The sequence below is a fragment of the Herpailurus yagouaroundi genome, unplaced genomic scaffold, assembly GCF_014898765.1.
Source record: "Herpailurus yagouaroundi ecotype Mexico unplaced genomic scaffold, PumYag 166, whole genome shotgun sequence".
NCBI classification, from domain to species: domain Eukaryota; kingdom Metazoa; phylum Chordata; class Mammalia; order Carnivora; family Felidae; genus Herpailurus; species Herpailurus yagouaroundi.
Genome location: NW_024412407.1, coordinates 5,500,133 through 5,525,068, shown reverse-complemented (window position 1 = coordinate 5,525,068; position 24,936 = coordinate 5,500,133). Strand labels below are relative to the sequence as shown.

Genomic DNA, 24,936 nt, shown 5'->3' with positions numbered 1-24,936 from the left:
TGGCCTGATCTCTTTTCCCATGACCTTTTCCGTCATTTGGCTTTAGCCTCAGTTGTCCACTCCCTTAGAAATGCCCTGGAATGGGGCGCCTGGGTGGCGCAGTCGGTTAAGCGTGCGACTTCAGCCAGGTCACGATCTCGCGGTCTGGGAGTTCGAGCCCCGCATCGGGCTCTGGGCTGGTGGCTCAGAGCCTGGAGCCTGTTTCCGATTCTGTGTCTCCCTCTCTCTCTCTGCCCCTCCCCCGTTCATGCTCTGTCTCTCTCTGTCCCAAAAATAAATAAACGTTGAAAAAAAAAATTAAAAAAAAAAAAAAAAAAAAGAAATGCCCTGGAAGTCTTATCATCCATAAATACCCCAGCTCCAGAATCACAGATTCATGCATCTTGCTCTCTGACATCCACTCCCCACCCTCTCGGTGCCTCTTTCAATTCCATTGTACTGTGACTGTTTTCTGGCCCTGCCTGGGAGGCCAGCTCCGGACCTCTTTACTCTCCCAATCTCCCACCCTCTTGCCCACACGCCCTTCCTCAACCATTTTGAGTCCGTGGCCTGTCATTCAGTAGCACTCTTGCCAGTAACCTCAACTTCATTGCTCACCTTCCTTGCAAACCTCTGAATGCATCTGATTGTCATTTCTCTCCAAGCCTTCACTGGAGCAGCGGAAGGGGGAGGGGTAATAATACCACTGACTACTATGTACACAGCACATATTCTGTGCCAAGTGCTAAGTGCTTCACATATTTAACTCAGTTTATCCTCCAACTCTATGCGGTAGGTACGATTCTTATTGTCCCCATTTATGGATAAAAAAAATGGAGTGGATAGAGGTGAAATCACTCACCCAAACTCAAAAGCACACAGCTAATTAATTTGAGGAGGCCATGATCAAACCCAGGTCTGTCCAGAGTCCCTGACATTGAGAAGAGATCAGCAGGGAGGTACTTGGCTCCTTCCACTCTGGGACCAGAACTGCTCTCAGCCACTAGTAGGGACAATCCAAAAGAAATCCAGAACCTCACTGCATTCGGCAGCTGACAAGATCATTTGAGACATCCGTGATAATAATAAAACTAACTTACATTTCATCCATTATTCTATTATCCTAAGTGTTTAATCCTCCCAACAGCAGTATGCAGTAGAAGTTACAATTGTCCGCGTTTTACTAGGGGACATGGAAGGACACTGTAACAGGCCTAAATTCATACAACACAGAATGTTGGAGTCAGATGGGAAGCTGGGCAGCTGGATGCCAGAGCCCTGGCTCTCTCTTTTTTCAAATTTTTGTAAAGTGTATTTATTTTAGAAAGACAGAGACAGTGAGAGTGGGGGAGGGGCAGAGAGAAAGGAGAAGAGAGAGAGAATACCAAGCAGGTTCCATGCTGCCAGCGCAGAGCCCGACTTGAAGCTCGAGCCCATGAAACCACGAGATCATGACCAAGAGTCGATCACTTAACTGATGAATCACCCAGGCGCCCCCAGAACCCTGGCTCTTAATGGTGACCCTTTCCTACCTTTCTTCTGGCCTCAAGATCTCCCAGGGCTGGCTCGTTCTTTCTTTCTTTCTTTCTTTCTTTCTTTCTTTCTTTCTTTCTTTCTTTCTTTCTTTCTTTCAAGTATGGTGGGGGGTTGCAGGGGGAGAGGGGGAGAGAGAATTGCAGAGCCCAATGTGGAGCTCATTGTAAGGCTCCATCTCATGACCATGAGATCATGACCTGAGCCAAAATCAAAAGTCAGATGCTTAATCAACTAAGCCACACAGGCACCCCCTGGCGTAAGAGGGGAGGAGTAAGGGGTAAAAAAGGGGGGGGGGGATCTCCTCTGACTTGCCTGCAGGCCTAGTTCCCCCACCCAGGCCCTGGCCTTCCTTACTCCCTCCACAGCTCCCAGAGCCCTGCTGAGGAGGTCCTGGTCCCTTTTCCTCTGAGGCATCTGAGTGGTGAGCTGGGAACTTAAGCAGCAAAAGGGTGGGAACTCCCCTTGGAACTCCCTGGGCCCAGCCCAAGGGGCCTCTGCTCTACTCTCAAAGGCCCAGACCTACCAGCAGCTCCCTATAAAGGACCAGCTTAGACTCCCAGTTTGCTCCCTAGGTACAGCAGGCAGAGGCAGGGCAGGGCCTAGGCTGGAGTTGGTGGGACTCCAGGCCAATGGCAGCTGGGGCTCAGAGCCTAGGGTTGCAGCAGAAAACACCAAAACTTCTCCATCACCCCCTCCCCCACCCCACACATAGCTGCCAAGCCCCCACCCCCAGCCCAGGCTGGACCCCACCCCACCCCACTCCTAGAAGTCAGAGGGGACAGGCCCAGGTCTATCCATCCTGTCCCCTCTCTCCCATCCTCCCTCTTCCCATTCCCCTGGCAACCAAACCAGACCCATCAAGGAGAAGGACCTGGCAGCTGTGCAGGGAGAGACTAATGGCCCGGAAGGAAGGAGGGGCCTGGAGAGGAGACGAAGGAAGGCGGTAGGGTTGTGAGCAGGCAGGCGGGCGTTGGCCCATCTCAGAGGACACACAAAGGAGGGGCGGCTCCTCTGCCCTGCAATGCCGAGGAGCTGGCTGGCCAAGGAGCCGCCCTCCTCATCCCCCCCTGCCAGAGAGTCAGCCTGGAGTCCCAAACCTGCTTCCCCAGATGCCCAGCTCTTATCCTCAGGGCCAGTCGAGGTGGACCTGTCCGTGCTGGAAAGCCCTGGAGTCCCCGGCAGCAGCAGCCCCATGGCTCTTGGCAAACCCAGCAGGCCTCAGCACCCTGGCTCCTGCAGACCATCTGAGCTGCCTCTATCCACTCCGGGGCGGCCTGTGCCTGAGTTCTGGAAGCCGCAGACATGCAAAGGCCAGACATCAGCCTTCATGATAACGGGGGTGGGGGAGGGCAGGAAGGGATGTGTGGTTGTGTGTGTGTAATGTGTGTGCACATAGGTAATGTGGCTAGCGTGCATATGCATCTGTGTGTGTGCACAGGCTTGTAGATCTGCTTTGGGAAGTTCTCTCTCCTCTTTCAGTCCCTGGACCACTAGGGATGAGTACTTTCTCTTTCCCCATCCAGCCCCACCCATCCCTGGGTACCTGCAACTCCTCGATACTGGTAACCGGTTCCTGCCAGTCCATTCATCTCTCAGCCTTGGCAGCAGCTGCGGCCCCTGAGCCCCCTCCCCTTCCTACCTCAGGAATTGCTTTGGTTCCCGTAAGGCCCATGACTGAGCAGCAGTTGGTTGGGGGAAGGGAGAATCCAGTAAAGCCAGACAGCATACAACTAGCTCCCTCAGCTCAGCCTCTGGCAGGACACAGACTGAGTGGGACCCAGAGTTGGGCCCAGCCACCCTCAACCCCCTCTGCTGTGCCCACCCTGTTGGGGCCTGGTGTAGGTCCAAGTTTGGGAGCTGTGTCTTTAAGGCTGAGCCATCAGCAGGCAACCCCCTGGCCAAGTGTCCAGAGGAGGGGGAGGGGAAGTGGCCAGTCCATTAGCGGCAGAGCTGGCGCCAGGCAGCAGCCCTCCACAGGGCCCTGGGGATTACAGAGGGATGAGCCCTTCCCACCCCCCTCAGCTCCCCCTGCCCTCCCGTCCCCCATTTCTCCATGGGCGTGGTAGCAGAGGGGTAGCTGACAGCAGGTAAAAGCAGAGCCTAGCCTTCAGGGGACAAGTGGAGGCACAGGCCCTGGGGCCCAAGCCAGACCAACTCACCATCTACCTGGGCCATCTCCTCCCCACTCATATGCCAGAAGCCTGCCCTTTAACTTCCAGTCCTCCTATCCCCCCATTTTTTTTTTTTAACTGAGGTTTAACTGACATAACGTTAATTTCAGGTGGACAATGTAATGATTCTACATTTGTAGATCTCCGATTTTCAATAGCTCTCTCAGGCAGGAACCCCAGCTCCAGTCAGGCCCTCCCACCCAAGGCTCCAGCTCCGGATGCTTGCTGGAGGGTGCTGACCCCCAGCCCAGGCCTGCCAGTGGTCGCCAGGCCTGCTTCCTTCCCCGCTTGCAACAGGGGGAATCAACTAGGCAGGGCGCCAGCAAACCTAGGAGCGAGGGTGCGGCGCTCCTGCAGCTCCGCAGGGGTGGGGCATCCCCCTCCCCACATAGCCCCGCCGTCAGGCCAGTGGGAGGAGCTGCCCGTGCCCCCCCTGTGCCCGCAGGGCTATAAAGCCGCCTCGCAGCGGTCTGCGGCTCCTTCCCCGCTCCCGGACCAGCTTTGCCAGCGGTGACTGCCCATCCTCGGCCACCATGAGCCACCCGTCGGGCCTCCGAGCCAGCGTCAGTTCCACCTCATACCGCCGCACCTTCGGGCCACCGCCCTCACTGTCCCCTGGGTCCTACTCCTACGCGTCCAGCTCCCGCTTCTCGAGCAGTCGCTTGCTGGGCTCGGCATCCCCTGGCTCCTCCGTGCGCCTGGGCAGCTTCCGCGGCCCCCGGGCGGGCGCGGGCGCCCTCCTGCGCCTGCCCTCGGAGCGCCTCGACTTCTCCATGGCCGAGGCCCTCAACCAAGAGTTCCTGGCCACGCGCAGCAACGAGAAGCAGGAGCTGCAGGAGCTCAACGACCGCTTCGCCAACTTCATTGAGAAGGTGCGCTTCCTGGAGCAGCAGAACGCGGCCTTGCGCGGGGAGCTGAGCCAGGCCCGGGGCCAGGAGCCGGCGCGCGCCGACCAGCTGTGCCAGCAGGAGCTGCGCGAGCTGCGGAGGGAGCTAGAGCTGCTGGGCCGCGAGCGCGACCGGGTGCAGGTGGAGCGCGACGGGCTGGCGGAGGACCTGGCGGCGCTGAAGCAGAGGTCAGGGGGCAGGACCGGGGCTGGGCGGCGGCCGTCGAGGCGGCTGCTCCTCGCTCTGCTCCCTTCCCCACCAGCCGCCGAAGGGCGTGGCTCCCCTCATCCACCCCAGCGTGTGCAGGCAGCATGCTCGCCTGTGGGCTCTAAGACCCCTGCTTTCCCTCTACCACTTTGTTGACTCTCTGGGGAGGGGAGGGGGGAGTTACTATGTCTGACCATCTCAGCCCGTTAGATAGTGGGCAAGTCAATCGGTCAGCATGAAGACCCCTCTTCAGAGTCCTGGACAGTAAGCAGCCTCTAGCCCAGACCCTGGGGTGCGCGGTGACCCTACAATTCAGCTTCTGCCCCCTTTTCTTGCCAGGTTAGAGGAGGAGACGCGCAAGCGGGAGGATGCGGAGCACAACCTCGTGCTCTTCCGCAAGGTGAGCCCGGGCCCCATGTCAACTCCGACTCCCCACCTCTGCCCTCGCCTTTGTACTAGGGTGGCATCTGTGGGCGCGAGGAGGCGACCAGAAACCTCTAGAGACAGGCAGGGAGGTCCTGGCCCTTTCTCAGCCTGAGCAGCCCCTCCCGGCTCTTGAACCCTCATTTCCACCCCCACTAAGGATGTGGACGACGCCACCCTGTCCCGCCTGGAACTAGAGCGCAAGATTGAGTCTCTAATGGATGAGATTGAGTTCCTCAAGAAGCTGCACGAGGAGGTAGGTGGATCCGAGTGTCAGGGGAGGCTTCGAAGGTAGCAGGCGGTCTCGTTGGAGCTGGAAGGCAGGCGCTGGTTCAGAAGACTGGCGAATGGGGGAGGAGGAATTGCCTGGGGAAGAGTAGTGAGATTCGCTGGGCAGACGCAGCCCCTCAACCCCCTCTCTACAGGTGGTTTGACTCCCACCCCTGCGCCACCTGGTGGCGAGCAGCGGAGCTGCACCCCTTAAAACTTGGCCGCTGGCTTGGAGCCGGCCAGGGCGCAGACCGCACCGTCATATGCGCGCTGCACTCCCTGGCGCCCCCTTCTGTTCATTCGAGTGTTTCTTCTCTTTCTGTGCGTGAACTGCGCGGCCCGCGTGGGATCCGCGCGGCAACCTCGACAACTTGTTGTCCTCGGCGGCAGGAGCTTCGAGACCTGCAGGTAAGCGTGGAGAGCCAGCAGGTGCAGCAGATCGAGGTGGAGGCCACCGTGAAGCCTGAGCTGACGGCGGCGCTGAGGGACATCCGCGCGCAGTACGAAAGCATCGCGGCGAAGAACCTGCAAGAGGCAGAGGAGTGGTACAAGTCCAAAGTGCGAAAGCCCGGGAGGGTTAGGGAGAGTCGGGGAGGCTGGGCGCTAAGGGGAGGGCGCGTCCCGTCAGCTCACAGCGGCACTGCCTCGCGCGCGGTAGTACGCGGACCTGTCCGACGCCGCCAACCGGAATCACGAGGCCCTGCGTCAAGCCAAGCAGGAGATGAATGAGTCCCGACGCCAGATACAGAGCCTGACGTGCGAAGTGGACGGACTCCGCGGTACGGTGAGTACCAGGCTTCGCGCCCAGGCCCGGGGGGCGGGGGTGGGGTGGGTGGAGGATGAAGGCTGTTACCCCAATGGTGACCCTCTGGTCCCCCCAGAACGAGGCGCTGCTCAGACAGCTGCGGGAACTGGAGGAGCAGTTTGCTCTGGAGGCGGGCGGGTACCAGGCGGGCGCCGCGAGGCTCGAGGAGGAGTTGCGACAGCTGAAGGAGGAGATGGCACGGCACCTGCGCGAGTACCAGGAGCTCCTTAATGTCAAGATGGCCCTGGATATCGAGATCGCCACCTACCGGAAGCTGCTGGAGGGCGAAGAGAGCAGGTGGGGGGCAAAACTGCTGGAGGGTGGGATGTAGGGGACGGTCGGGATTGGGTGTGTTCAGGGAAGGGGAGGGGCTTGGGCAGAGTAACTGACCACTTGGCTTCGCTCCCAGGATTTCCGTGCCAGTCCATTCTTTTGCATCCTTAAGTATAAAGACGACTGGTGAGTCTCCTCCCATGCCTGGCTTCCAATCTACCTGTCCCCTTGTCCACTTCTGCCCTGACCAGACTCTTGCTATGGCCCTGCTCAGGGATGGATTCTGTCCACGAACTACTGAGTCCTGGTCTACATGCTACCCCACTCCGCATGTCCTGCCACTCCCCTCCCCCCACAGATGGGAGTGAGGGCTTAAGAGGAGAGAAACCCCAAGCCTCCTCTCTTCCACTCCTCATCCTACTTTTTCCAGTACCTGAGGTGGAGCCTCCCCAGGACATCCACAGCAGGAAGATGGTTCTGATCAAGACCATTGAGACTCAGGATGGGGAGGTGAGATGGGCCACTTGAGCCCAGGATCCCATCATGGCACATATTATTTCTGAGCGCCAGCCTGGCTGCATCTTAGAGTACTGTAGGTTAGTGGTCCTTGGGGTGGCAGAGAGACAAGGAGATAGAGAAGGTGGATGGACAGCCTGGAGCCTCAGCTGGTTTTGCTGGAGAAGGAGACACCATACCCCAAAGGAGATTGAAAGAGTGTGGTGCTTAATGGTTTGTGCCCTTCACATGCCTTGCCCCCAGCAGGTGGTGACTGAGTCCCAGAAGGAGCAGCGCAGTGAGCTGGACAAGTCTTCGACTCACAGCTACTGAACCCATTGGTCCAGAGTTTCCTGACCCTGCCCTAGGCCTACTCTAAGTCCCAGACCCTAACACCAGTACTGAATTAGTCCTCTCTCACTCTGCATGTGTCTAGGGGATGGCACAAGTCACCCCTTCCCTGGCCTGTGGCCAAGTGCTACCCAGCCAGCCCTCTCCCTGCCCTGACATACATATATATGACCTATATGTGCCCCTTATTGCGTCCTAGTCAGAGGCCAGCAATCCCCCGATCGAGTCTACTCCTACCATTATCCCATGACCAGTGGACTGGGCCGGGGTCTGAGTTTCGCTTTTGAATCAAATAAAACTGCTGTCAAGAGAAACCTCGCCAGTGCATTTGTGTCTGTGGAAGTGAGGGTGCCTGTGGGGAGGGGGCGTACCAGTATTTTCCCCTTGTCTCTGGTCATTTCTTTTCTGAATCCCGTATGTTGGAATCTATGGTCCTATCTGTACTTCTCGTTCTACGTCCGCTCCTTCTCGGCTTCTGTCTGCCATCTACAGCCCTGAATGTCCAAGTGCTTTCTGGGTGTGCCCTAGACCCCTCAAACTCAACATGTCGAAAACAGAGCTCATTTCCCTCTCCACCATCTGCAATCATGTTCTTCCTTCTGGGTTCCCCACTCTAGAAGAAGGCACCACCAAGAACCTCTGCTGCCATATTAGAACTCACCTCATCTTCTGCCCCTTTCTTTTCCTCACCTACTCCCCAATTCTGTTCATGCCACTTCTTAACTCTTTCAAGTCTATTTCATTCTCCCCATCCCCTAGTCCAGGCCACTGTTATCGTTTGCCTGAGTTACATCATCTCCCTCAGTGGTCTCTTGCCACTGGCCTGGCCCTGCCACCCACCTAAACCTACTCAACACATTAGCCACGCCCTCCACTTGAAAACGTGTTTCTACATTGCCCTCCGACTCTATTCCACCCTGCCCTCACTTTCAAGTCAAAATCCACTTCTGAGTTTAAAATAATCCTTTTCACTCAGTTACAGTGCTACATGCCAAGGAATAAGCCAGAGTCCTTGCTCTCAAGGAGCTGGTCGTCTGGGGGTGGGGGAGAGAAACCAACAAGCAGATAGTTCCAACCTTGTGAAGAGTACTGTGACTGGGAAAGAAGATGACATTGTGGGAACATGAAGAAGAGCATCTCACCCAGCCTTGGGGTTCCCAGCCACGGTTTCCCAAAAGTGACACCATCATGCCGAGCACTGAAGAGCAAGCAGGAGTTGTTCAGCTAAAGCAGGGAGAGGAGAAGGACTTTCCAGGTAGGTAAGTCAGCCAGGAGGTAAGAGAGTACAGAACTATACTAGTTCTATAATTCTGGAATGAAGGGTTGGAAGGAGGAATAGTGCTGAGGTTGGAAAGATGAAATGAGAGCTGGGTCTCAGAGGACCTTACGTGCCATATTGAGGCATTCAGAATATGTCCCGAGGAAAAGGGACAGAAAGTGGGTTTCAGCAGGAGGTGAAGTATTCAGATCTGCATTTTTAGAAGATCCCTCTTGCTGTAGTGTGCAGAAACCACTAGAAGGAGGTGGAGAACCAGGTCAGAGCCTGTTGCAGTGAAACGCACCAGAGGTGACAGTGAGCAGAGAAGGGGGTGGGTTTGAGGAATATTCAGGGGGTGGATTCTGGAATACCCAAGGAGAGATTGACACTGTAGGTGAACGGGAAATAAATAGCAAAGAGGACCAAGGTTTTGGCTTAAATCAGGCAGATGGTGGGTCTTTCACAGAAACAGGGAAGATTAGAAGAGGCGGAGGTGGGGGCCCAGATGACAGTCAGTTTTAGGCTGAGTGTGAGAGGCTATGGAACAGCCAAGAGGAAGAGTTGGCAGGCAGTTGGATCCACAGGTCTGGAGTTCAGGTGTGATGGGATGTTTTGAAATACTGACTCTATCAGGATGCATTCTGCTACAAGTAACATAATATCTCATTTCTTTAAGAAAAAAGAAAGAAATAGCTAGCGTAACAAGGAGCCAGAGGTAGGCAGGCTCTGAGGTTGGTTGATTCAGCAGTTCAAAGATACCATCAAGGACCCAAGTTCTGTCCAAGGTTCTACTCAGCCTTCCTCCTTGAAGCTTTGTCCTGTCTCCTCATGGTCCCAAGATGGCTGCCAGTAGCTACCTGGTGATGCTTCTCTCTTCACATCCAGTGGAGGAAAGAGAAAAGCCTCCTGCCCAGTATGAGATACAGTCCTTTCCTTTAGATTGTGTGGCTGAGGTCATTGGCGTGCCCAATCCTGGAGCAGTAACAGTTGCCAGGGAAAGCTACTGATGGGCTTGGGCTAATCATCTGATGCGGAGTAGCCGCTGAGGCTCATTTGCAACTTACTACCTCGGAGGAGATGTATCACTGCAGAAAAGCAGACCAAAGCTTTGGATTTCAATGTTCAGGCTTTCAAGTGAGCACGATTTTAAGTTTGGCTACTTTCACATCTGTGGCCTATGTTTTGTACTGGATACAAAGAAGAGAGATTGAGTCGAAGAGAAGGGCATGAGACCTCCCTGGTATCCCACATGAGAAAGCATGAATCTACCTAAGAACAGTATATAAAGTGACAACAGAGAAGGGCCTCGAGGAGACTTCTAGAGTAGCAGTGGAAGAGAATCTTGACAATGAACCGGCAGAGATGGAGGAGGACAACTAGGAGAATGCGGCCTCGGGAAGCCAAGGCAAGAGAAGGCTTTTAGGAGGAAGCAGCTGGCAGCACCAGAGGATTCTGGGAACCCAGGGTTAGACAACAGTTCGAAAATCTGGGCTCTATCAACAAGGAAGCTGTTAGAGACCTCAGGGAGGGCTGCTTCAGGGCAGGGGGGGTGCCAGAGACAAAACGTGGCCGACTGATGAGTGAATTCAAGATGAGAAAGTGGAGAGCCGACCACTCTCTCCAGATATTGGAAGAAAGACCAGAAAGAACCAGAGCAAAGAAAGACCTGCATCTGAGAAGTGAAATTTTGAAGAAAGGAGAAACGAGACCCGTAATTTTCAAACCGTGCATCGTGAAACATTGTGATAAAAATTGCTGGGTCAAGACCAACATTAAAAAAAAAAAATGTTTATTTATTTTTGAGAGAGAAAGAGAGAGAGAAAGCAGGCGTGAGCAGGGGAGGGGCAGAGAGAGATGGGAACAGAGGATCCAAAGTGGGCTCTGTGCTGACAGCAGAGAGCCTGACGTGGGACTCGAACTCATGAACCATGAGATCATGACCTGAGCTGAATTTGGATGGTTACCCGACTGAGCTGCCCAGCTCAAGACCCACATTTTAAAAGGAAATGAATAGGTGTTAGGGTGGGGTGAAACTTTTCAATGTATTTATATACATGTGTATTGGCTTGTCACATAAAACGTATTTTTTTTTCAACGTTTATTTATTTTTTGGGGGACAGAGAGAGACAGAGCATGAATGGGGGAGGGGCAGAGAGAGAGGGAGACACAGAATCGGAAACAGGCTCCAGGCTCCGAGCCATCAGCCCAGAGCCTGATGCGGGGCTCGAACTCACGGACCGCGAGATCGTGACCTGGCTGAAGTCGGACGCTTAACCGACTGCGCCACCCAGGTGCCCCAAAACGTATTTTTTAAAAATCTTGAATTGTGGTAAAGACGTGAACGTGTTTAAATGCTGGGGAGAACTGGAAAGAAACGGGTTGTCATGAGTAGGCCCAACCACCTATTGAAGTGACACAAACTCGGACTTGGCTGTGATTGAAGAGTTTTAGGGAAACTCCAAATCCAATTCTAACCAAGGAGATCAGATGTTAACCTCCGGAAGACAGGGCTGGGATTTCGCTGTAATTAAGAAAGCTTATACCACATTGATTTTATTGTACTCAGCTTGTTGGAAGCAGGGAGATAGATCCATGACATCTATTAGAAGGTCATCTCAGAAGCTAGGATGTGGCCGCATTTATTTAGTAGTTCCTAGAGGGAACCGGATGTGGCGGGCACGTGTCCCGGGGCCCAGGGAGGTGCCCACGACTGCAGCAGGGATAATTCCTCAGGGCCACTTGCAGTGGGTAGGAGGAGTTCGGTTATCTGGGTCGCAAGGAACAGAGACTAATCAAATATCTCAGGCAAGGGGGGGTGAATTGTGGGCTTACACATGGAAACGAGGGGAATGAGAATTGCCGCTGCCTGGGGCCGAGTGACAGTGGCTTCACAGGAACCCAGAAACACCTGGGTGACCCGGCCTCCCAGGAAGAATAGACTCTGTAGCCCCGCAGGCCTCACCGAACAGAAGTGACGGGCCCCTCGGCAGCAGGAGCCCACTGCTCCCCGACGCAGGGTCCCTACTGCTTCCATTGCTCCTGTCACAATGAGCAAATGACCGCATCCTCCACCCTGGCTTTTGCTAACTCCTACTTCCTTCTTACTTCTGGTCTCGGTTGTCTTATGGCATCCATGGCCTAATAGCGATTGCATGCTGACTTCTGGGACTTTCTTTGGTTCTGCTTTCTCTTCCTTTCACAGAAGATGCCCACTTCACCAGCCCTAACAGACTAATTGACATTTCCCATTCCCTCTCTGAGACGTACCAACAAATGTCCCAAACGCTGAGCTCTTGGGGCTGACAGGCTGCTCTCGTCCCCTGTGCACTTCCCTTCCCACTGATTAATAGATGTTGATAAATGCATAAAAGTTGTTTTGACGCTTACGCATGTTTAGTAATCCCACAGCAAATATTTTTTAAACTAATGAAAGAATGTGAAAAGTACAATTTTTATTTTAACTGAGAGCATAGTGATTAAGAATCTGCATTTCGAGGTGCGTAGGCGGCTCATTTGATTAAGTATCTGACTTCGGCTCAGGTCATGATCTCGGGGTTCATGGGACTGAGCCCCCAGTTAGGCTCTGTACTGACAGAGCAGAGCCTATGTGGGATTCTCTGTCTCTCCCTCTCTCTGCCTCTCCCCCCCCCACCTCAAAATAAATAAATAAACATTTTTAAAAATTCAAAAGGGGGCACCTAGGTGGCTCGGTCGGTTGAGCATCCACCTCTTGATTTTGGCTCAGGTCATGGTCTCATGGTTCATGGGTTCAAGCCCAGGTCGGGCTCTGCACTGACAGGGCAGAGCCTGCTCGGGATTCTTTCTCCCTCCCTCTCTCTCCCCCTGCACGTACACACGCACGCATACACACACACACACACACACACACACACACACTTTCTTTCTCTCTCAAAATAAATAAAACATTTTTAAAAATTAAAAAAAATAAAATGGGATGACAGATCTGTGTTCCTGCTGGCAGCTTTAGAAAAGCCTTTTCAGCTTCTAAAGACTGCCCACGCTCAGCGGCCTGTGGCCTTCTTCCATCTTCAAAGCCAGCAATCTCATCTCTGATTTCTGCTCTGTTTATCATGTTCTCTCCCTCTCCAAGCCTCCTGCTTCCCTCTTATAAGGATCCTTGTTATTACATTGGGTGCACCCAGATAATCTAGCATAATCTCTCCATCTCAAAATCCTTAATTTACTCACATCATTAACATCCCGTTTGCCACATAAGGAAGTACTCACAGGTTCTGGGGATTGGGATGCAAACAAGGGAAGGCATTATTATGCTTACCACAGTCTGCCCTCTGGCCTCCAAAGATTCATGTTGGTCTCATATGCAAAATATATTCACCCCGTTTCAGGGTTCCCCCAAATCTCAACCCACTGCAGCGTCAGCTGAAGAGCAAATTCTCATCTAGATGTCATCAGCCCGAAAATCTCAAATTCATCACTGAAATCATCTAAATTAGGTATGGGTGAGGCTCTGGGTGAAACTGATCTTGGGGAGAATCTCCTCTCCATCCACAGACTTGTGACACTAGAAAACAAGTTACCTGTTGCTAAAACACAACAGCGGGATGGGCAGAGGATAACAGCTACAGACATTCCCATTCAGAAAGGTAGAAATGGAAAGAAAAAAGGAAGTTGTGAAGCAAATTGAAAATCCACCTGGGAAAACAACGTAAGGTTTCAAGGCCTGGGAGTAATCCTCTGTGGCTCCTGGCCCTACTTTCCAGCCTCACTGCCTGACCTTGAAGGCCCCCTTTCCTTCTTGTGTGTTTTCAGCTGATCGTTTCCTGGCCGTACAGTTCGGAGTGGGGGGGGGGGGGGGGGGGGGTCAGAGAGCTTTCTTCCATCGTACCCTCTCTCTGCCTCTTTCACTACAAGGTGGCAGTGTCTTTGTTTGCAAGACATTCTCAAGAGCCATGTGGGTCTCCTGTGTATGGCTCTGAGATTCACTCCGTTAGACACCTCCACAGATCTTTCTAGACACTCCCATTTCTCTGCTTGGTTTCTGCCGAGGTGGCTGAGGAAATCCACAAGTCACATGGCTAATCTCTCCAAAGGGGCCTTTGTGCGATTGAATACTCTGACGTTTGATCCTTCCTAGGCACTAGCAAAAGATTGTCCAGGTACATCCTCGGATTTCTCCTCAGAGCACACTTTCCTGACAGCGAATGGCCTAATTTTAGCATTGTTTGCAATCTGGGTAGGCTGAGAATTTCTAAAATACCAAGTTCTGGTGCCTTTTTGCCTCTTTTGTTCCTCTCAGGAAAAAAAAAAAAAAAATCAAGCCATACCTTCAACACTGGCAACACAGATAAATACCCCCGTTTATCCTCACAAACGCTGCTTTTCATAGAACTGTAAGACACAATTCTGCTAAGCTTTCTGCTACTGTATTAAAAAAAATCCCCTTTCCTCCATCTTCCAATAACATATTATCCATTCCTTTTGAGCCCTCAATGCCAGCAGGACCTTAATTGTCCATATTTCTACCAACAGTCTGTTTGTGGTGATTTAGGTATTCTCTACCATGCTTCCTCGCCTCCCTCCAGGCCCTGGCTAGCAAGTTGTAACATTCCTGTTTCTACTACTAAGTCTATTATTCAAGGCAAGCGAGGCTTTTCCTATCATCCTCCAAAGTTATTCCAGACTCTATCCATTAATTAATTCCAAAGCCACTCCCACATTTTTAGGTGTTTGTTATAATAGCCATTTCCAGGTACCAAAACCTGCATCAGTCAGGGTTCAACCAGAGAAATAGAACCAGCAGGAGATAGATATTAAGTGATTTATTGCAAGGGTCTGGATCCCACGATTGGGGGGGCTTCCCACAGCAGTCTTCAAACCCCCTGGGGCAGAGCTGGCTGCCATTAGGAAGGGCTGGCTGCAGCTGTCAGGCCGAGACAGCGCTGCTGCCCACAGGTGGGACCTCTTGTTCATCAAGGAAGCCCCAGCTGTGCTCTGAAGGCCTTTCAGCTGATCCAATCAGGCTCCCCAGCTGATCCAGGATAATCTCCCTTAAAGTTCACTGATGGTGGATTTTAATCACATCTACAAAACACCTTCACAGCAACACCTACCTTAGCGTTTGGGGACTGTAGTTTAGCCGGGTCAACACATAGAACTGACCTTTGAACGCGCAACTCCTTAGAAATGGCAGAAAACATATGCCAAGAAATTAACGAATACTTAGCCACATTCTAAAACAAACGAACGAACTAAAAGAATTCTTTTTTTTTTTAATTTTTTTTCAACGTTTATTTATTTTTGGGACAGACAGACAGAGCATGAACGGGGGAGGGGCAGAGAGAGAGGGAGACACAGAATCGGAAGCAGGCTCCAGGCTCCGAGCCATCAGCCCAGAGCCCGACGCGGGGCTCGAACTCACGGACCGCGAGATCGTGACCTGGCTGAAGCCGGACGCTTAACCGACTGCGCCACCCAGGCGCCCCAACGAACTAAAAGAATTCTTAATGGGCCAGAACTTGAGATAATTCTTTTTTTTCCCTAGAGGTCCCATTTTATTGTTTTCAGTACAGTCCCAGATATATACCCAAAAGACAAGTACTCAAACAAGTAACTGGAAATGCAGGTTCATAGCAGCACCATTCATAATAGCCAGAAGGTGGGAGAAAACTCAAATGTCCATCAATGGATAAATGGATAAACAAAATGTGGTCCATCCACACAGGGGACTAGTATACGGCTATAAACAGGAATGGAGTGCTTATATAGGCTACAATATGGATGAAACTTGGGAACATGATGGAAGAAGCTGGACACGGTAGGCTACACATATGTGATTCCATTTGTATGAGATATCTGGAATAGGGAGACAAAAAGCAAATTGGTGGTTGCCAGGGATTGTGGGGAGGGAAGAATGAAGAGTAACTGCTTAATGGGTATGAGGTTTCCTTTCGAGGTGATGAAAATGTTTTGGAACCATGCAGAGATGGTAATTACACAACACTGTGAATATACTAAATGCCACTGAATTGCTTACTTTAAAATGGTTGATTTTAGGGGTGCTTGATTTAGGGGTGCTGGATTTCTAAAATTGTTCCATATTTCCTTATTTCCCTCCAAGTAGAGCTGGATTGTAGAGTGAAGTTTGTGATTTGTACACTGGGAAAGAGTCTACGAAGGAATACTGACACCTTTCTTCTAAGGAAACAGTTATCAGGCCACATCCACAGAACCTGATTATAAATGAACCCGTCTTTGCCACCTCTTTTAAGACAAACGAGTCTCAAATATTTGAAATGAGAGAATAAACCTCACCAGCAGAAGGTTAAAGAAAGTACACTAGATTATGTTCTGTCTGATTATTTTTTTTACTTTTTTAATGTTTGTTTGTTTTTGAGAGAGACAGAGCGTGAACAGCAAAGGAGCAGAGAGAGAGGGAGACACAGAATCCAAAGCAGGCTCCAGACTCTGAGCTGTCAGCACAGAGCCTGACATGGGGCTCGAACTCACAAACCATGAAAGCATGATCTGAGCCAAAATCAGACACTTAACTGACTGAGCCACGAAGGCACCCCGTATCTGATTTTTTTTTTTTTAATGTTTAATGTTTGTTTATTTTTGAGAGAGAGAGTGAGTGCCTGAGCAGAAGTGGGGAGGGGCAGAGAGAGAGGGAGGGAGAGAGAATCCGAAATAGGCTCTAGGCTATGAGCTGTCAGCACAGAGCCCAAAGCAGGGCTCAAACCCATGAGCCATGGGATCATGACCTGAGCCAAAGTTGGAGGCTTAACCAACTGAGTCACCCAGGCACCCCAGGTTATGTCTGATTATTAACAGGTGTATGAATTTTATTTTATTTTATTTTATTTTACATTCATTTATTTTTGAGAGACAGAGAGAGACAGAGTGTGAGCAGGGCAGAGAGAGAGGGAGACACGGAATCTGAAGCAGGATCCAGGCTCTGAACTGCCAGCACAGAGTCCGATGCAGAGCTCAAACCCACAAACCGTGAGATCATGACCTGAGCCCAAGTGGGATGCTTAACCAACTGAGCCACCCAGGCACCCCTGGGTATATGAATTTTAAAACAAATGAACTTTTGGCTGATCTCTGTCTTTTTTGTTGCTAAATTTTCCATCTCAATTCATTTTTGTTTGTTTATTTTTTGAGAGAGAGAGGGACAGAGAGAGAGAGAGAAAGAGAGAGAGAGAGAGAGAGAGAGAGAATGAGTGGGGGAAGGGCAAATAGAGAGGGGGACAGAGGATCTGAAGCAGGCTCTGTGCTGATATCAGTGAGCCCAATGTAGGGCTGAAAGTCATGAAGGAACTATGAGGTCATGACCTGTGCTGAAGTCAGATGCTCAACTGGCCGAGCCACCCAGGTGCCCCTCCATCTCGATTCATTAATTGGAGTCTGGCAAAGAGAGGAGAGTCCACATTAACTTGGGAAGTTCCTAAGATGTTTTCTAAGGACAGCAGAAAAACTTCGAAGTATTTTAAAGCAGGTAAATGATGTGATTTTTAAAGGCTAGTCTTGAATTCATGGTTTTCAATATGTTTAGATGTAGAAATATAGATGTAAATGTGGTGGGTTCGTGTGTGTGTGTGTGGGTATAGATTATATTTGTGTGTGTAGACTGTTTTCCCTAGCTCTGTTCACTGAGAACAACTGGGGGCACCAATACCCTAATAGCCATGAACGCAGCTAGTGCTAGCTCTTGGTTTCTGTTTTCGATGTTTTAATAGGCTTTACTTGGGGCGCCCGGGTGGCTCAGTCGGTTTAGCGTCCGACTTCAGCTCAGGTCACGATCTCATAGTCCGTGAGTTTGAGCCCCACGTCGGGCTCTGGGCTGATGGCTCAGAGCCTGGAGCCTGCTTCCAGTTCTATGTCTCCCTCTCTCTCTGCCCCTCCCCCGTTCATGCTCTGTCTCTCTCTGTCTCAAAAAATAAATAAACGTTAAAAAAAATAATAGGCTTTACTTTTTTTTAGAGCATTTTTAGATTTATAGAAAAAATTGAAGAGAAAATACAGAGGTTTCCAAATACTTTCCCTCTGCCACACTAAGAGGGAGAGTATTTCCTCTACTTTTTTTCTAAGTTTATTTATTTATTTTGAGAGACAGAGAGAAAGAACAAGCTGGGAAGGGGGAGAGAGAGAGGGAGACAGAAGATCCAAAGCAGGCTGTATGCTGAGAGCAGACAGCCTGATGCAGGGCTCAAACTCATGAACCAAGAGATCATGATCTGAGCCAAAGTCAGATGCCTAACAAACTGAGCCACCCAGGGGCCCTAGTATTTCCCTTATTGTTAACGTCGTGTACTGGTGTGATACATTTATTACAACTGATGAACTAATGTTGACACATTATTCTTTAACTAATGTCCATAGTTTACATTAGGGATCACCGTTGGATGGTTCTATGGGTGTTTTGAAATGCACAATGTCATGTATTCACTATACTTATCATACGGACAGCTTCAGTTCCCTAAAACTTCTCTGTGCTCCGCCTGTTTGTCCCTCCCACTCCCCCAGCTCCTGGCAACTTTCCTTCCTGCAAGCTCTTGCCTTTATCAGAATGTCATAGAGTTGGAATCATATAGTATATAGCCTTTTGAGATGGGCTTCTTTCACTTAGCAATATGTATTTCAGATTCCTTTTTGTGGCTTAATAGCTCATTTCTTTTTATCACTAAATAATATTGTATAGCCATGCCAGTTTATTTATCCACTCGGCTATCAAAAGATATCTTGCTTGTTTCCAAGTTTGGGCAGTTATGAATAAAGCTACTATAAGCACCCATGTGCAAGTTGTCATGTGGACATAAGCTTTCAACTCACTTGGGTCAGCTCTTGGCTTCTAAATAACATACTCCAATAAAAGGGACCAGAGATCCTTGGAGAAATGGCTGATTCCAGAGCTGATGTTGGGAAAACAGAGTTTGACCCTGAAACTTGTTGCTATGCTAGGAAGAAAAGAAACGCTTAAAAAAAAAAAAAAAAGACAAATGCTAAAAGAATGCAGTCAAGGTGAAAGGATACAGAAGACAACCTGAAAGGACCTAAGCTGACCAAACCAGAGTCAACCTGAGTATAAGAATGAACCATATTGGTAATTGGGTAATAATCCACTGAATATAATAGAAAAGTATGAGTCCATATTGATGTAATTCAGTAAAGTGAAAGTTTGATGAGGAATGGAATATTTACATAATCTCAACATACTTCCCCCCCCCACACACACACAACATAAAAATTACAAGGGGAAAGAGTGATATTTACAGCAGAGAAACCTGGCATTAATTTAATGAAATAATCAGAGTAACAGGGCAAATGGAGATGGGTACCACCTGATAGAAAAAGGCAGAAAGAAAACAGCATCATTTCCCCAACAGTCCTGCCGGGGCTGCATACCCTGGGTCTAATCACGAGGAAACATCAAACACGAATTGAGGGACATTCTGCAAAGAACAGACCTGTAATGCTCAAAAGTGTCAAGGTCATGAAATTCAAGAATGAAGGATTGTTCCAGACTGAAGGAGACTAAAGAAACATGACAACTAAATACAACACATGATTCTGGGCTGGATCCTTTTGCTATAAAAGATATCATTTAGAAAAGCGGTGGAACTCGAATGGGGTCTGAAGGTTAGATGGCAGGAAAGTATCAGCATTCTTTTCCTGATTTTGATGGTTGTGTTGTGGTTATGGAGAAGAATGTCCTTATTAGCAGGAAATGTACATCAAAGCATTGGGGGGAGATGTGGGGCAACATATTGGCAACTTACTCTCAAATGGTTGAAAAAAAGTTTTGGGTGCTACCCATGCAAATTTTCTCTGAGTTTGAGATTGTTTCACCAGAAAAAAAAAAGGTGAAAAAAAGGTTACTCTTTGGAGAAACTTTAGATGGTTTCCCAGGTCAAGGTTTCCCCTGGCATTGCTACTGTGTTAATATAATATTGGGAGTTCTGTAATGATGTAACAATAATGTAAGAAAAGAAGTCAAACAAAACAAGAATAACAAAAAACCCAGCAAGGTGTAAAGACTGAAAGAGAACGGATGTAATTTTTTTTTTTTAATGTTCGTTTATTTTTGAGACAGTGTGTGTGAGCTGGGGAGGGGCAGGGAGAGACAGAGACACAGAATCGGAAGCAGGCTCCAGGTTACAAACTGTCAGCACAGAGCCCCACACTGGGCTTGAACTCATGAACGGTGAGATCATGACCTGAGCCGAAGTCAGACACTTAACCAGCTGAGCCACCCAAACGCTCCTGTAACTGTTTATTTTATTTTATTTTTTTTATTTTTTAATGTTTGTTTATTTTTGAGAGAGAGAGCGCGATCAGAGAGAGGGAGACACAGAATCTGAAGCAGGCTTCAGGCTCTGAGTTGTCAGCACAGAGCCCTATGCAGGGCTCGAACTCACAGGCCATGAGATCATGACACCCCACCCCCATCCCGTAACTGTTGTTTATTTGCAGAAGACATAATTATCTCTATAGAAAACCCAAGAGAGTCAGTAGAAAAACCAGGAAAACCAAGAAAAGAGCTAACTAAAACTGCCAGATAGAAAATCAAGTATAGGGGCACCTGGGTGGCTCGGTTGGTTAAGTGTCCGACTTGGGCTCAGGTCATGATGTTGGGGTTCACGGGTTTGAGCCCTGCCTGGAGCTCTGTGCTGACAGCTCAGAGCCTGGGGCCTGCTTCAGATTCTGTGTCTCCCTCTCTCTCTCTGCTCCTCCCCCACTTGTGCTCTAAGTCTCTCAAAAATAAATGAACATTAAAAAATAAAATTAAATTAAAAAGAAAAGCAATTATAGGGGCATCTGGCTGGCTCAGTCCGTAGAGCATGTGACTCTTGATTTTGGGGTCATCAGTGTGAGCCCCCCATTGGGCGTACAGATGACTTACAAAAGAAACGAAGAAAGAAAATCAATTTTATTTCTCTGGAGGCCTAAATGAAATATTTGCAACGTGTAAAGTGGACATGGGATTACTATCCAGAATATACAGTAAAATCTTAGAAATCAGCAAGACTCAAGACAGGAAAGATGACCAAAAAAATGCACAAGAGACACGTACAGGCATTTCAGGGAGAGAGAGAAGCACTGTTGGCTAATAAGAATATGAAGCAACACTCAAACTCACTGGTAATTAGAAAAATGCAATTGTGAATAACCAGGGGCGTCTGGGTGGCTCAGTCAGTTAAGTGTCTGACTTCATCTCAGGTCATGTTCTCATGGTGTGTGGGTTTGAGCCCCATATTGGGCTCTCTGTTGTCAACACAGAGTCCACTTTGGGTCCTCTCTCTGCCCCTCCCCTGCTCGCATGTGCTTTCTCTCTCTCTCTCTCTCAAAAATACATAAACATTCAAAGGAAAGAAAGAGAGAGAAAGAAAGAAAGAAAGAAAAAAGAAAGAAAGAAAGAAAGAAAGAAAGAAAGAAAGAAAGAAAGAAAGAAAGAAAGAAAGAAAATAACCAAAAGTCCACCTAATACCCATTAGAATTGCAAATATTAGAAAGCTGTATAACATCAAGGGTTGGAAAGGAGAGAGATGGTAAAACTTCAAGTAATATTAAGAGTGTAAACAGTTACAAACCTTTGGGAAAATAATCTGGTGGTATTTAGCGGAGTTAAGCTTGCATAAGCCTTCTGACCCAGAAATTCCACTCTGGGATATTTGTCCCAGAGAAATCCTTGAACAGGTTCATGGGGGAACACTTAAGAGGATAATTCTTTAGCATTGTTCATAGATGTGGGGAATAGATAAGCAAAGTATGAGGGACGCCTACCATGGAATTCCATGCAACTATTATAAGCAAAGGACTGTATTAAATACAGCAATAAGGGGCGCCTGGGTGGCGCAGTCGGTTAAGCGTCCGACTTCAGCCAGGTCACGATCTCGCGGTCCGTGAGTTCGAGCCCCGCGTCGGGCTCTGGGCTGATGGCTCGGAGCCTGGAGCCTGTTTCTGATTCTGTGTCTCCCTCTCTCTCTGCCCCTCCCCCGTTCATGCTCTGTCTCTCTCTGTCCCAAAAATAAATAAACGTTGAAAAAAAATTAAAAAAAAATAAATAAGCATGGATCCTGGAAACAGAGCTGGCTGGAAAAAAAAAAAAAAGTAAAAACAAAACCATGTGGTAATGCCACTTATACAAATTAAAAACACAGACACTAAACGAACTGTAGTAGGTTGAATAATGACGCACTCCCCAAGATCCCCACGTCTCAATCCCCCGAATCTGTGCGTGTTACCTTATAGGGCAAAAAGGATTTTGCAGATGTGGTTAAGGACATTGAGACAGGGATGTTATCCTGGATTATATGGGTCGCCCAGTGTTATCACAAGGGTCCTCATAAGAGAGAAGCAGATCACACTGAGTAGTAGATGTGATGACAGAAGCAGAGGATAGGGTCCTGGAAGAGGAGGCCACAAGCTAAGGAATGCTGGCAGCCCCTAGAAGCTGGAAAAGGCAAGAAATAGACTCTCTCCTGAAGTCTCCAGAAGGAATGGAGCTGTGCCAACCCCTTGATTTTAGACTTCTGACCTCCAGACCCGTAAGAGAACAAATGGGTATTGTTTTAAGCCACTAAATTTGCAGCAATTTGTTACAGCAGCAACAGGAAACTAATATACAACTGTACATGTTTCTTTTTTTTTTTTTTAACATTTATTCATCCTTGAGAGACAGAGGCAGAGCATGAGCAGGGGAGGGGGAGAGAGAGAGAGACACAGAATCTGAAGCGGGCTCTAGGCTCTGAGCTGTTTGTTAGCACAGAGCCCGAAGCGGGGCTCGAACTCACGAACTGCGAGACCATGACCTGAGCCGAAGTCGGACACTCAACCGACTGAGCCACCCACGCGCCCCCAACTGTACATGTTTTATAAGCACACATTCACAGTTAAGAACTTCTGTTAAGGGCTCTCTTTGGCAGCACATTTACTAAAATTGAAAAAAAAAATTCTACCAAGCACATTAGAGTTAAAACAACATTTAGTTTTTTTTAATTTTATTTTTAAGTAATCTCCACACTCAACATGGGGTTCGAACTCACAACCCCAAGATCAATTAGTGTTTATGGGGCAGAGGACTAAGAAAGCAGATAGGGAATAAGGGGTGGGGAGGGATAGAACAAAACCAGAGAGGTGGCTTGTACCTTCCCGTGCACAATGTCCAGCAAAGGCAAACAGAAGCAGGTCATTCTGGTCGCTGTGTAGAAAACAGGTTGGATGCTCTGACAGGCTTGGCAGATATTCTGGACATTGGCTCTTTTAAAGACTTCTCTGATATAAAAATCAATCTCCCTTGTACTTTGAGTCTGTGAAGGCGATGCCCTGACGAGCAGGCATAATATTTTGGTCATTGGAAGGTATACCCTCTTGATAAATCACTCAGTTTCTCTTATGAATTTGGTTAGTGTGAGTCAGTCTCTAGATCCACTCTGGGTGGCCTGACAATCTGTCCCATTTCCAGGTTTGTGAAGCTGAGGGCGACACCTGCGCTGTGCTGACTACCTTAAAATCACGTAAAGCCACTATGCAGCCAGCCTCCATCCCGGTGCCTCCCCATCTTCCAAACTTCAGCCTTATTCCTGTTTCCCAAACACCCGAAAAAGGGCTTTACGCATGGTAGGTGCACGATGGTTGTTAGCAGCCATCCCTGCAGACCTTGTGGTTAGAATCTGGCACATTCACAGTGCCTGCCAGTGGAATAAGGTGACCTTCCCTTTCCCTCAACTCAGACTACCTTTCTAGTTTTATTTTCTGTTCCTACATTCCATCTACCCCTAAGAGCTCGCCATTCTCTGAACACACCATATTCTTTCATGTTTTATTTTTTTCCTTTGCAGGTACTGTTCCGAGTGCCTAGGATAGACTTCTTTTATTTTTTAGTTTTTTAAAATTTTATTTGTAAGTAATCTCCACACTCAACATGGGGTTCGAACTCACAACCCCAAGATCAAGAGTTGCATGGTCTACCCACTGAGCCAGCCAGGTGTCCTGCCTTCTCTCTTTTTCAAGAGGAAATTCAAATATTACTTCTTAGAGGTCTTCCCTGTCACTCCATGCATTCATTTGATCAATTATTCATCCATCCGTTGACTCATTCAACAAATATTGAGCACTTTACAAGCCAGGCACAATGCAAGGCATTGAAAATACGATGGTAAGCCAAAAATAAAAGGTCACCACCCTCATGGTGGTCTAGCAGGGGACCAAGTTTAATAAACACAATAGAGTATGTTCGTACTGATGAAAAATCAATTACCAACTAAGATGCATGCTCTGAGGAAACAAACGCTGTTCTCTGAGAGCACATAACCAGGGAATCTTTTTAGAATGAGGGTGGATTGTGAATAGAGGGGTTCAAGGAAGGTCTCTATACGGAAGTAACAGTGAATATCAATTTGGAGGCACAAATAGGCCAAGTGGAAGCAAAAAAGGCATTGCAGACAGGGAGACTAGAAGGAACATGACCAGTTTGAAGAACTGAAAGAGGCAATGAAGTTGGGAAGTTGGAAAGCAGAGAACAAGGGGGAGAGTGGTACAAGATGGGGACTGTGAATGAGGAACGGTCAAGGCACAGTGATAACGTGACCAGAATTGCAATTTTGAAAGATGACTCTAGCTGCTGTATGGTGAATGCATGAAAGTGGAGAGCAAGAGAGAATGGAGGGTATGAGACTCTTGCAATCCTTTAGGTGAGATTAGGGTGGATTAGGGTGGTGGCGATGAAGAAGAAAAATGCATTGCAAAGATATGAAAAATAGTAAGAGTGAGCAAGAGATTGTAAGAGTAAGGAAAGGAGTCCAAAAATAACTCCTGGTTCCTGGCTTGAGTAACAGAAACCACTGTAGTCAGGGAGAAGAGTCCTGCACACTTGAAACCATCGCCCATTTCCCCGTCTTCCATTAGAGGTCACCACTCCATTCTCACCAGGGTATTCTTGGTCCTCTGTTTCACACCCCTGCCTGACATTAACAGGCCGGTGACACCCCTCTCCCCAGTCCTCCAGGCCTGTTGTGTTGAATGGGTTCCAGTGACACTGTTTGAGTCTTATTTCTTATCTGTGAAATGGAGACCACACCTCGCCGGGTCGTGAGGCTCCTGCGAGGAAAAGATGGTTTATTTTTATTTTTATTGTTGTTAGGCTCCGTTCTATTCCATCCAGCCTTCTCTGTCGGTTTGGAAGCGCTTTCCCATCCCAGATACAACGCGCAGATGTTTCCTGTACGTGTCTGGAACTGCGTCCCCAAAGGTTAACGCTGCTTTCGGTCAGAGTGGCCTCTGGGGGGTCGGGCCAGCCTC

At 49.0% G+C, this 24,936-nt stretch overlaps 1 protein-coding gene across 2 annotated transcripts; it reads left to right on the top strand.

Moving 5' to 3' along the window:
• Positions 1-2,296: 2,296 nt before the first annotated feature.
• Positions 2,297-7,714, top strand: PRPH (peripherin). 2 transcript variants are annotated; one of them, XM_040488253.1, is made up of 9 exons: positions 2,297-4,761; positions 5,120-5,180; positions 5,364-5,459; positions 5,864-6,031; positions 6,132-6,257; positions 6,355-6,575; positions 6,688-6,737; positions 6,982-7,061; positions 7,311-7,714. In XM_040488253.1, the coding sequence occupies exons 1-9, from the start codon at positions 4,220-4,222 to the stop codon at positions 7,377-7,379; spliced, it is 1,413 nt and encodes a 470-aa protein (XP_040344187.1). In that variant the 5' UTR covers positions 2,297-4,219; the 3' UTR covers positions 7,380-7,714. The 2 variants fall into 2 exon arrangements, with proteins under 2 accessions (XP_040344187.1, XP_040344188.1); XM_040488254.1 differs by having other exon boundaries at positions 2,300-4,761; positions 7,314-7,714.
• The last annotated feature ends 17,222 nt before the right edge of the window (positions 7,715-24,936 follow it).

Coding starts and splice junctions, on each gene's coding strand:
- PRPH (XM_040488253.1), top strand. CDS start 4,220: ATGAGCCACCCGTCGGGCCTCCGAGCCAGCGTCAGTTCCACCTCATAC. Junction 6,258..6,354: donor TGGACGGACTCCGCGGTACG/GTGAGTACCAGG, acceptor TGGTCCCCCCAG/AACGAGGCGCTGCTCAGACA. Junction 6,738..6,981: donor CTTAAGTATAAAGACGACTG/GTGAGTCTCCTC, acceptor TACTTTTTCCAG/TACCTGAGGTGGAGCCTCCC.